General features: G+C 42.4%; 1 protein-coding gene across 30 annotated transcripts in view; it reads right to left on the bottom strand.

Moving 5' to 3' along the window:
• The window catches only part of LOC147580969 (uncharacterized), a 57,273-nt gene that overhangs the window by 31,658 nt on the left and 12,985 nt on the right, over positions 1-12,630 (bottom strand). For 9 of the 30 annotated variants that reach the window (XR_015251260.1, XR_015251259.1, XR_015251262.1 and 6 more), the window contains one exon: positions 3,917-3,995. The exons of 14 other annotated variants lie outside the window; for them this stretch is intronic. Coding sequence is in view for 1 of the 16 variants with exons in the window: in XM_086707006.1 (XP_086563132.1) it covers positions 6,895-6,926 (32 nt within the window). In the remaining 15 variants the exon portion in view is untranslated. Of the gene's footprint in view, positions 1-3,916; positions 3,996-6,894; positions 6,927-12,630 lie in introns of all 30 variants that reach the window. 7 more of the 30 variants (XR_015251272.1, XR_015251278.1, XR_015251273.1 and 4 more) reach the window with 2 other exon arrangements.

The raw sequence follows: 12,630 nt of genomic DNA, 5'->3' as shown, positions 1-12,630 counted from the left end.
TTTCTTCTGTTCTTTGGTAAAAGCACACAAACACACACTGACTATCCACACACAGTTCTGTGCTGTTCTAACACAATTTTTTTCATATGCATATTTCCTCGTGTTTCACTTTAAATAGCTACATGATATTATTCCATTATCTTGACGTATCATGATTTGCTTAGTCACCTCCCTATTGTTGACGCTTTGGATTGTTCCCAGTTATAAATAGCATCGCTATACCATTTCCAGAGCAATTTTAATTTAGGGATTTTTTTTTTTTTCCAATCCATATTCCCAAGGGTTTAATTCCTGTGTCAAAGTGCACAATATATCGGCTCTTGCTGTATCTTGCTAGGCTGCTTTCTGGGAAGGTTAAAAGATAAATTACAGGTCCATATAGCATTGAATCTTTAGCATTCCGTTTTGCTGATTTATCTACCAAGCAATGTCATTAATCATTTTAAGTGTTTTTGCCACATCGCTGCCACCACCCCTGCCCCCTGACATCATGACCATTCCCATTATCGTTACCTTTGCCCAGACAACCAAAAGCAGCACTATTAGTCACCAGCTACCTTCACCATGAATACCATCCCCATCGTCATCATCCACCCCCACTGTCACCATCACCTTCAAAATGCCACCACAACACTGTCACTGACATCACGGTCACTCTCATCCACAAAACGGCCACCCATACCTCCATCACTCACTACCGCCATTACTTTTATAACCGCCGCCTTCCCCATGACCAGCTATTGTCACCATCATCGTCCCTTCCCCATGATCAGCTATTGTCACCATCATTGTCCCCATCATCACTATATGCCACTACCATTATTGAAGACATCGAGCATGTGCCACATGCCGTCCTGAGTGTTTACTTACATTAACCGTTCCAGGCTCACAATAACCCTTCTAGGTGTATCATGGCCCCTTGTTGCCGACTGCAAAACTGATGCTGAGAAATTAAGACTTTTGGTCAAGGATACTGCTGGACCATGGCAAAGCCGAGATCCGTATCTGTATTAGTCAGACTCCAAAGCCCATTCTCTGTAGCGTCAATGCCTGCACTTACTTTAATTGACGTTCTGTGGTCTTTCAAAGTCCTTTCGTCTACATCTCTTTAGTTGCTATTCAGCCTGAGCGTTTTTCCATATGGTGATTTATTGTCTACATTTCCTTGTGTGTAAACCTTCCTATGACCTCATTTTACATGAAAGCTGAATATTGACCTCAAATGATTAGATCAATTCCTGATTTTTTTTCCATGGTAAAACTTTTCTTTAACATTTATAACATATACTCTTCCCCCACACACACACATTTTTTTTTATTTTAGGGAGCAAGTGCAAGTGGGGGGGAGGGGGACAGAGAGAAAGAGAGATCAAAGCGGTGCTCAATCCCAGGACCCTGGGATCATGACCTGAGCTGAAATCAAGAGTCAGATGCTCAACCGACTGAGCCACCCAGGTGCCCCTTCTCACTTATATTTTATCTTTTAAGCTCTTTTGGTTTCTGGATGTTATAACATCTATTTTATGTCTAATTATAACATTAGAGAATCAGAAGTATTTCTCCCTTTTTTAGTTGGAAAGAATATGCTTATTTTCTTCTAGTTTTCTTATGTTCATCATTTTGTTTCGACCAAAATTTATTATAAGTATATGATATAAGGTATGAATCTAATATATTCTCTGTACTGTGATTCGATTGTGCCCACGTACTGAATTATGATTATTTCTTGCACTGTATTTTTTTTTCATGTAGTAAGTTCTTATAATGGTTTTAATTTACTTTTAAAAAATACACTCTATCTCATCATTTCTTCCTTGCTTTTAATCTAATATCACATAGTTTTGGTAATTGTCACTTGTTTTAAAATCTAGAAAATAAATCTTTCACTAAGCCTTTTGGAAAAACTTTTTGGTTATTTTTTCCTGCTTGTTTTTCTGGAGAAATCTTAAAATCAGATTTTATAAAACATACTATGGAGACTTTAATTGTTATCATATGAACAGAGAGTTTGTTACTTTAAGAATATTCGATTTTGCATTCATGAATAAGATTTAATTTCCCATTATTCAGAGTATTATTTTTCCTTTCAAAATCATTTTATTATTTGGAGCTAAATTATTATCTAAGCAGTTAATTGTATTTTTATCATAAGAGTATATAGATTTTACAGCAATATGAAGTGATTCATCACCTAAGTATCGGGATACAAGTAATTTTAGTGAATTTATCTTTTCCAATGCATCAGTTTTTGCGGTAACTGCAAAATCTAAGATAAGCAGTTCAGATACCATAACAATTTTTTCTGCCACTTGAAAAGCAACATCCAAATTAGTAAAAACAATGACATGTTCTTTAAAGCCAAAATGTTTCAGAAAGGCAGGGCCTCCAGACCAACTAATCTGGGAAAAACAGTCTCCCGGCACATGGATATCCGTTAATGTAAACCAACTTTGGACGAGCACGCTAGGGCTGAGTTTCTGGAAAACTGTCATGTGAAGTGGGATTTTGACGCCACTTAAACTTCCTTTTCTCCAAGTTCTCTCCATTTCCATTGTCTGGGGCTCCTATGTGCTGACTTTGGCAGAGAGTAGCAGTCAAGACTGGGGTGTAAGTTGGCAAAATCATCGCAAAGATGGGCCCCTGAGAAGTTTGCTCCCTTGTTTACTCCCTTTCTTCCAGAAATAGAGCACTGCCCTCAGGCACTAATGGCATCTTGGGGTTTTGAGGACCCACCTGGGTAAGCCTCTCTGAAAGGTAGGGTTATTAAGTTTGGAGATTAGATTTTGCAGTCACAGCAGAAGTAGGTGAGTCCACCATTCATTTATTTCTTCAATAAATATTACTGAGCCATGCAATCCACTAACTGTGGATAAAACATCGTGGTCTCCATTAAAAAAAAAAAATCTATCAACATGAAAAGGGAGAAATAAAGGCATTGGATCAGGTTTGCTCCTAGGTCCCTTTCACCTTAGAATTAAGATATTTTCTATCACAAAATAGGTACTTGAGAGGCTGGGTCAATGAGCTTTGCCAAATGAAAAACTGATATTAGTTAGTGAGCCCTATGAGCCCAATAGGTCCTGGGCTGGGTCTGAAGACCCAGGTCTCAGCCTCTGAGGCTTCTTGTCACTGGGTTAATCTTCTCAATACAATTTCAGTGTCTTCTACCCACGGAATGACCTGCCTTTTGGTGAATCGGTAACCAAATACCCGTCCTTCCTGTGATTCTTCACTTATACGTCCCCTGTACTTTTTTCCACCCAGGGATGACCACATCCCTACTGCACACCCAGGATAGGCAAGAACTGCTCAGCAAACCAAGGAAGCCCTCGGATGTCAGTGCGGTTCCTTAGATTGTCTATCCGCTTATTTATTCATTCCTTTTGCTTCCATTAATTTCTTACAGAACACTGCTTATGTGCCCACACACACCTTTTCTGCCTCAAAACACAACGGAAGTAATTTGTTCTTCCAAGCTTGCCAATTATCTCATTCAGTGTATAAACTGTGATCAAAAGATTGTGCTTTTGATTTTTTTTTATTTAAAACAAATTTTTTTTAATGTTTATTTATTTTTGAGAGAGAGAGAGAGAGAGAGAGAGAGAGAGAGAGAGACAGGGCATGAGCGAGGGAGGGGCAGAGAGAGAGGGAGAGACAGAATCCGAAGCAGGCTCCAGGGTCTGAGCTGTCAGCACAGAGCCCGACGCGGGACTCGAACTCACAGACCGTGAGATCATGAGCGGATGCTCAACCGACTGAGCCACCCAGGTGCTTTTGATTTTTGAACCAAAATCAGGTTTTGGATATTCATTGTGCTTTTGATTTTTGAGCCAAAATCAAGGTTGGGATATCCATTTGCAAAAGAAGTCCTTAGTACTGTTGTGAGTAAAAGAAGAAATAATTAATAGTCACCAACCTAAATGACAGTGATGACCTTCTTATGGAGGCATTTCTTGAATATTCATGAGGGAAGCAAAAGAGACAAAATGTAGCACCTGTAAAAAATGTTAAGACCTTCATGAGATATACAAATATTGAATCATTATACTGTATACCTGAAACTAACATAATGTTACGTATCAATTATATCTCTGAAATTTTTTTTAATGTTAAGAGCTGAGGTTAAATAAGAGTTGTTAAACTAAGGATGGAAAATAATTTTTTTTGGTATTTTTTTCCTGCTTGTTCTTCCGGAGGAGCCTTAAAATCAGTTTTTTCAGCTTTTATAGAATATACTATGGAGACCTCAGTTATTGTCTTAGTTGTAATTTTGGAGTAAGGAGTCGGACAGAGAATTTGGAAGGCAGGAATTCCCAAGACTAAGATTTCCCGTATTATTTTCAAAACAAGCTTTCGCAACCGTTATACTGCAAAACCCATAAGGTTTATAAAGGTTGAATGCTTGGGAATCCACTAATAAAATAATTGATATTCTGCAAAGCCACTGAGTTTGTTCAACACCCATTCATTTGCTTGACAAATACTTCCTAAGCATGATTCTAGCACTGTCTGTGCCCTGGGAACAAATGAAAAAAGTATGAAACATCGTCCTTAACCTCAAAGACATGGTGGTGCAGTTGAGGAGATAAGATTTACAGAGTGAAAGGACAGGTTTATAAAAGAACACAGCTTAAGATTAAAAAACCAGGATGCAAATAAATAAATTGGAAAAAAGTTAAAGTAAGTCCCGAATGAGACAACTAAAAGAGACCGCAAGTTTCAAAAGGAATAAATCACTGTAGGTTGAGAGGGTCAGAAAAGTCTCCCTGGCAAGGTAGGACTTTAGCATTTGAACACAGGGAGGACATAGGCAAGGCCATGAGTGGGGAAGTTATTGAAAACCCACCCCAGCTATGACACAGCCTTTCCTGGGTCACCTGGGGCCCCAGTCTAATAAGTCACTTGACTAACTATGCAAAATGGCCAGTGACTTCTGCCCAGATGGCCACAGTGAGAGCCCGGGATAGAGGCAGCTTGTGCACAAGCTCGATGCAGATCCACACTAGAGTTTTCAAATGCAGTTCTGAGACATTCAACATCTAGAGGCAAGCAAATCTAACTCGTGGGAGAGACGGAGGCATTGATAGGGGAGCTGAGGCAGTTATGTCATTTAAGAGGAACTGAAGCATGGGAGGATTGCCGGGTAGCCATTAAACAACACGCTTGTGTAAACAATACATTCTGAAACAAATGGCTACACCTGTCCTTTATCAAAGTGCCTTTTGCTTAAAGGAAAACATCTTCTGCTTCATTAGCTCTTTTTTCTTCTTTTTCTTTTTTAAATGTATAGAGTTCTAATTATGTGGGTTTTTTTTTTAAGTTTATTTATTTTGAGAGAGCGAGAGTGGGGGAGTGGGGGAGAGGCAGAGAGAGAGAGGGAGAGACAGAATCCCAAGCAGGCTCCACAATGTCAGCACAGAGCCCAACGCAGGGCTTGAACTCACAAACCGTGAGATCATGACCCGAGCCATAGTCAGATACTTCACCGACTGAGCCACCCAGGCGCCCTTCTTTTTTCTTCTAATATTTGTCAAAGACTCGAAAATTTCTGCTGTCTTTTGAGGAAAAGGTCACAGCACAATATAAAATAGGGAGGAGGAGGGGGCCATTAGGAGGCAAGACACCTAAATTCCTGGCCTGGTCCTGCCCTTGATATTCTTTGAAACGTGAGGCTTGTCACTTACACTTTCGAGATCTGCATTTTTTCCCCACAAGATGGTGATACCATCTACCTTAATTACTTTACAGGGTTATTTGGGATGAAGTAAAATGATACGGGTAAAAATGTGTAATGTGTTGAGCCCCTATTTCGAATCAAATAATTTCACATTCTTTATATGTCATTGAATGCCGAGGACAAGAGCTCACGTTAAGTATTAGTAGCTCTATTCGTCAATAAGGAAACTGACGATTTGGAGAGCTTAGATGATTTGCTCAATGCCACCCAGCAATTGCAATCCAGCTCTCCAAACCTGAGTAGGTACTCTCTCCTTTAATGCCCACGTGACACAGTTTGAGCCCATGCCCTAATGCCTGCTCTGTCCTCCATCAGCTGGGGGCCCCTTTTGCTTTGAGAAGGTCTGAGACACCAGGTTGAAAGTGCAGGCCTTGAGGTGAGAGGTTAGCCTGTGTCAGGCTCACAGGGCGCTGTCCCACAAAGTAAGGCAGAAAACAGGGGTGGGTTGAAGATGTGATGCAGTGTCCAAAGCAAGGACTCCCATCACCCATATATACGTAGACAACATGTTACACGTCTCACCCTGAAGCACCTGAACTGGGATTATCTCCTGGCTCAGGGCTTCCCAGAGGGTAGGTCTTGCTTCACATCTGTGGGATTAAAAAGAATCTCTAGGGGCACCTGGGTGGCTCAGTCGTTTAAGGGTCTGACTCTTGATTTTGGCTTAAGTCATGATCTCATGGTCATGAGATCAAGCTCTATGTCAGGGTCTGAGCTCAGCGCAGAGACTGGGATTCTCTCTCTCCCTCTCTCTCTGCCCTTCCCCTGCTCATACTCCCTCTCTCTCTCTCTCTCTCTCTCAAAATAAAGAAACATTTAAAAAGAATTCTCTAACAAGCAACAATCTCAATTTTGGCTGCCCATGAGAATCAGCTGAGGAGTTTAGAAAGAATCTCAGAGCCCAGGCTGCATCCCAGACCAGTGACATCATTTAGTCCCCAAATGCAGCCATGTTTAAGAACGACTGATCCCACAGGACAGAGGAAGGGTCTCCCTAGGAACAAATTTGAGCTTCCAGTATTTTAAGATTTTTAGACTCTTCCAGTAATGGGGAGAAGCTACTCTGGCATTATCTCAAAGAGCATCTTTGGTTGGTTGGTTGGTTGGTTGGTTTCTGTTATATTAGCAAGTGGTGAATAGAAGTCGTAGGATCCTACCTTAGGTCTTCCTCAAACATGTCAACGTCACCCTGAAAAAGTAATAACCCCTTGTGTTAACATAGCTTTATGGCGATGTTTTCTGCTTATTGTTAAAACTGGCTCTGCAGATGTCATTTAAGCATCAATGGCGATTTTTTATAAAGCTTCATTCCTGGCGGTGATCAATCTACTGGTTACAATGATGGTCAGCACAGGAAGGGCAAAGCAGGAAAGACTCTTCCCGGACATAGATCATCTATAGATAAACACATCTATGGGTAGAAATTTTATTTTGCAAAGTGATGCTAGGCTTCCACTCTTTGGTATTTCTTCCCCCTTCTCTATTTGGTGTCTTTGTGGAGCTTTCAGAATCAAAACTTAACTTTCCTAACCTGATATTGTCAAGGATACCCAGATGTGTGCAGACTAAAGGTACAAAAGCTGTGGAGAGCCACAGGAAAGTATCCGGCCCCCAGTTTCCTGGCCCCACCCTCAGATTCAGTGTTTGTGGGAAGGGCCCAGAGAGCTGCGTTTTTAAGAAGCTCCCTAAGTGATTGGTTCAGACTGTGCTAGGAAACTCCTCTGGTCCCATACCCTTTGGGACTGCTGGTCTTTGTGTCATCAATGGCCTTCTCCTGGGATGCACTTTTAAAATGCAGAAAAGACTGCAGCCTGACTCACTAAGTTCCTCTCTGTGGGCAGATGTGAGGACAACAGCAGTAGGAAGGTCTCGATGTGTGTTTATTAAATGGACAAGAGGATGGGGCGCCTGGTGGCTCGGCCGGTTAAGCATCTGACTCTTGATTTCGTCTCAGGTCATGATCTCATGGTTTGTGGGTTCACACCCTGCATCGGGCTCTGTACTGGTAGTGCAGAGCCTGCTCGGGATTCTCAGTCTCCCCCTCTCCCTCTGCCCCTCCCGCACTCTCTCAAAAATAAATAAATAAGCTTAAAAAAATAATAAACGGACAAGAGGAAAGTAAGATCTGCTAGTGTGAGAGTTTGGCGAAGGGATGAGGGTTCTGAATCCAAGGAGTCTCGGGCTTTGCTCAGGTCACGATCTCATGGTTTGTGTGTTCGAGCCCCAAATAGGGCTCTGTGCTAACAGTACAGAGCCTGCTTGGGATTCTGTATCTCCCTCTCTCTGCCCTTCCCCCCCCCCCCACTTGCTCTCCTTTTGTCTCTCTCTCAAAATAAATAAAACGTAAGAAAAGGAAAAGAAAAGACACCTGTGGTTAAAAAAAAAAATTCAGATAATGCACAAAGTAAAAATTATAAAAAGTAAAAATTGTAATGGTCTCCCTCCTAATCCAACTTTTCTGAAATAACCATTATTCACAGTTTAGGTGTAGCTTTCCAGACAATATATATAAGATTATATATATTTTACACTGAAAAAACACATGTACTTTTCCATAATTTGTTTTCTTTTTCATTTAACAACATATCCTGACATCTTTCCATGTCATGGAAAAGAACTCCGTGTATGTTCTTTTTGTGATATCCTTCATTATATGGATGTACCCAACGTACCTAATCTATCTTCTGATGGACATTTAGTCCCCTTCTAGTTTTTTCTTATTTCAAACAATGATGCAGTGAACACTTTTGACCCTTTGTTCACTTAAGAGTTTCTTATCAATGGGCCTGTTGAGCCTTCGTATGACCCAACTATGTCTTTAAATTTGACAGATAGCTGGGGCACCTGGGTGGCTCTGTCAGTTAAGCGTCCGGCTTCGGCTCAGGTCATGATCTTACGGTTTGTGAGTTCGAGCCCCACGTCGGGCTCTGTGCTGACAGCTCAGAGCCTGGGGCCTGCTTCAGATTCTGTGCCTCCCTCTCTCTCTGTCCCTCCCTTACTTTCACTCTGTCTCTCTTTCTCTCTCAGAAATAAATAAACGTTAAAAAAACATTTTTTTTTTAACTTGATAGATAGCTGACCTCCAAAAGGTTGTACCAATGTAAGGTCCCTACTTGTATGGTGTATTTGCTCACAACTTTTTTCATGAGTCCTTTAAAAGTTTTACCAATTAAATAGTGAGAAAATATCCCATCAGTACAATTTCAGTTTTGTAGCTAAGCGGTGTGCTTTTTCAGATGCTTCTTATCCCTGTGTTCCTGTGAATGAACTGTTCATATCGTTTACCATGGAGTCAAGGCTCACTTTTGTGTTGCCAAACACTGTGCTTTCTTATTTTCACCGTGGCATCTGTGGCGAGCAGCAAACGGTCATGCGCCACAGAGAGCAAGTCCACGGAGCGGGGGAAGAGTGAGGGAGTCATTTTCCACTTACTCAAGATATCAGAACCAGCAGCTTATTAAAAACCACTGCGTATATCGTTCGGCGTGTAAACCTTAAGAGCTGGAGCAAAGCACAGTGACTGGAATGAAATCCGATCTCAAGTTATTTCTCAAACAAATGAGTGATTGTCGGCAGACAGGCAGATCTAGACACATTCTATGCGTCTGGCTCTGTGCTGGGCACAGGGAAACACACGTAAGAAAGACCGGTCCTGGGGCGCCTGGGTGGCGCAGTCAGTTAAGCGTCCGACTTCAGCCAGGTCACGATCGCGCGGTCAGTGAGTTCGAGCCCCGCGTCAGGCTCTGGGCTGATGGCTCGGAGCCTGGAGCCTGTTTCCGATTCTGTGTCTCCCTCTCTCTCTGCCCCTCCTCCATTCATGCTCTGTCTCTCTCTGTCCCAAAAAATAAATAAAAAAAAAAACGTTGAAAAAAGAAACACTGGTCCTTCTTTCAAAAAGCTAGAAGATTTGTTGGGCTGTGGCTGTGTAAAGTGATAATTACAATGCTAGAGGTGATTAATGGAGGGATGAGTGGATGTCTTCTGTCCTTGAAGGTCTTAAATCTAGAAGGCAGCAGATTCACAAACAAATCATTTCAAAGTAATAGTACAACAGTAGAGATTTGCATAGGATGTTATTGAGGCGTGAGTTTTTAAAAAAAAATATTTTTTTAACGTTTTATTTATTTTTGAGACAGAGAGAGACAGAGCATGAACGGGGGAGGGGCAGAGAGAGAGGGAGACACAGAATCGGAAGCAGGCTCCAGGCTCTGAGCCACCAGCCCAGAGCCCGACGTGGGGCTCGAACTCACGGACCGCGAGATCGTGACCTGAGCTGAAGTCGGACGCCTAACCGACTGCGCCACCCAGGCGCCCCGAGGCGTGAGTTTTAAGGATGAGAGAGAGTGAGGAAACACGAGGAAAGTCAAATAATGGAAACAAAGACATGGAGGTATGGGACAGCAGGGTGTGTACTTAGGAAAGCAAACCATATTAGGATTCCCAGAATCTCTGGCGCCTCGGGCCAGAGGAGTCCCGATAGGCAGATAGGTCACGTCATGCCAGGGAGTGTGATCCATGCTGAGCTGCCAAAGGGTTTCTTGCATGGGCTGGGTGATCTGCCGTGCATGGTAGATGGCTCACCCTGGCTGCCAGGCAGAAGGTCAATTTGAGGAGCGCGGTGGGTGGCCAAGACAGAATGCAGTCAGGAATGTTCTATGACCATCTGGGCATGAAGCAATGCAGCTGCAGCTTACAAGGATGAAAAGTGGAGAGATTTGGGTAGGGACTTGGTAACTAATTGGATTGGGGATGATGAAGGAATTAAACAAAAATATGGGCTTGGTTTTGGTTTGGGTGACTGGAGAGATGACAGTGTCACTGACCAGGAAAGAAAATACAGGGTAAGGAGAGGATGTCGGGAAGAAGGTTATTAGTGTGGCATTTTGGAAATGTTGTCCTTGAGGAAACACCCAAGGGGTATATTCCTCAAATAGTTACATATTGGGATGAGGTTCTCAGGGAACAGATGAAGGCTAAAAGTTACAATCTGGGAATGAAGGAATGAATTCTGGATGGCATTGGATTTCAAGGCAGGGGCCTTCATGAGCCTTACCCATAAGTAACTCATAACCAGGCACAACATCAACCTAAGTTTATTGTCCCTTCGAGGGCCCATCACAACTGCAGATCTGGATGGATTTGTGTCACCCAGATCCTTGAAGTCCTTTTGATGCTAACAGGAGCAGGGGAGCCCAGCAGTGCATTCTTACTGTTGAGTGAGGATGAGCTACTCACCCATCAGTTGTTAGAGTGTCCTTCCCAGAGATCCATTTCACAGCCCAGAAGCAGCTTGCTTGTTATGGTGGACGGAAAATGGATTCACTGATATGGGCTGCAAGGCCAAAGCCAAGGACACTCTTCTTTGTGACAAGATGGGTTCCCCCGAGTAACAAGATTGGGGAAAGGGTCTCTTTTAGCCCTTTATCAGCATGAGTTAGTTTCCTGTATAATATTTGTCAGCTTGAATGACCCAGAGCCTAGCTTTCAGGGAAAGACAATGCACCGTATAAAGGCATCAAGGTACATCAGAGAGTCACAGAAGCCTGTGCGGGCACTGCCACTTTTCAGTGCAGAGGACTGGGACAAGTTATTCCTCCTCTCTGAATCTGAGTTAACATGGGGGTAACAAGAAAAATATCTGTTCTACTTTTTATGGCCGTGACAATCATTAAATAAGAAATATTTCTAGAAGTTTCATGCAAATGCTAAGATTGTTTGAAGATGCCAGACAGAAAGCCTACACTTTGTAGGCCTCCATGTAAACAGTTGTCAAGTGTGTGTGAACTATACTCAAGTTGATTCGCTCATTTATTCAACCCACTTATGGAATAAATGCCCCCTGAGTGCCTACTCGGTATGAGATACGAGGGATAAAAAGAGAATGGACACTCTGACTGCCAAGTGATCTCTCGGCACAAGGGCAAGGGGTCTTGGCTAGTCAGCACCCACATGATGGGCACACATGCATCTCTATAACAAGAGAGAAGGAGCAGAGGAGTTGGCTTTGACTTGAGAACTTGGCCAGACCACTTTGGCCAGGCTGTTCTGTATCCTCTGCCCTTTAATATAAGGACTTTGACCAGAGAGCTGGTGCCGTGAGTAAGGCAGAGCTTAGGTCAGCAGTTTGACCCTCTGGGCCCTAACATAGGGAGGCTTCATTAAGGTCATTAAGCCTAATGTCTACTGATGGAATTACCCTGTGATGTGTCGAAGGGAGACAAATGATGGACTCCATGTTCAGCTTTTATCATCCTGGGATTTAATTTCTCAAGAGAGGAAAAAGTGACAATGGTTGTGTTTACAAGATTCCAAAAAAGCAAGGTAAAAAAAAGAATGGATTTGAACGGAATTGAATGGATTTCAATGCAATCTTCTATCATAAAGTGACTTAGATAAAACCTCAGCCTTTGGGAGTGGGTTTTGCCATCCTGCAAATGTCTTTGCCTGTCGTAGATGCAGCCAGTGAGCAAAACCAAAGCGTGAGGGACATTGAAGTGAAAAGCATATATTGCAAAGGAGTCTTAGGTTAATGTCTGTCTTTGTACAAGTGGGAATTGCAACCCTTTCCAAAGTGTATTTAACTAAAGAAATTCTGAAGCATTATAGAGCAAGAGAGAGCGTGATTTGCTACCAACTCAGCGTATATTCAGTGGTGCCACCATTATTTCTTTACGATATAACTTTTTCACTGAATGAAAGCCTCTGGGCACATTTTCTCCAAGAGGGTATTAATATTCCAAAAGTTTGTCAATATAATTATGTAGGAAAAGGTAAATCTGGGACCCCACGGCATGGACCCCTAAAGGGATACATGGAGGAATTCAAGCTAGATCTTTAGTTTCTCAAGCATGAAAAACTTTATCCTACCTTAGGGCCCCTCACACATGCTGTTC

This window comes from Puma concolor, chromosome B2, assembly GCF_028749965.1.
Source record: "Puma concolor isolate L17-30 chromosome B2, mPumCon1.1.hap2, whole genome shotgun sequence".
NCBI lineage: Eukaryota > Metazoa > Chordata > Mammalia > Carnivora > Felidae > Puma > Puma concolor.
This window is presented reverse-complemented; position numbering and strand designations above follow the sequence as displayed.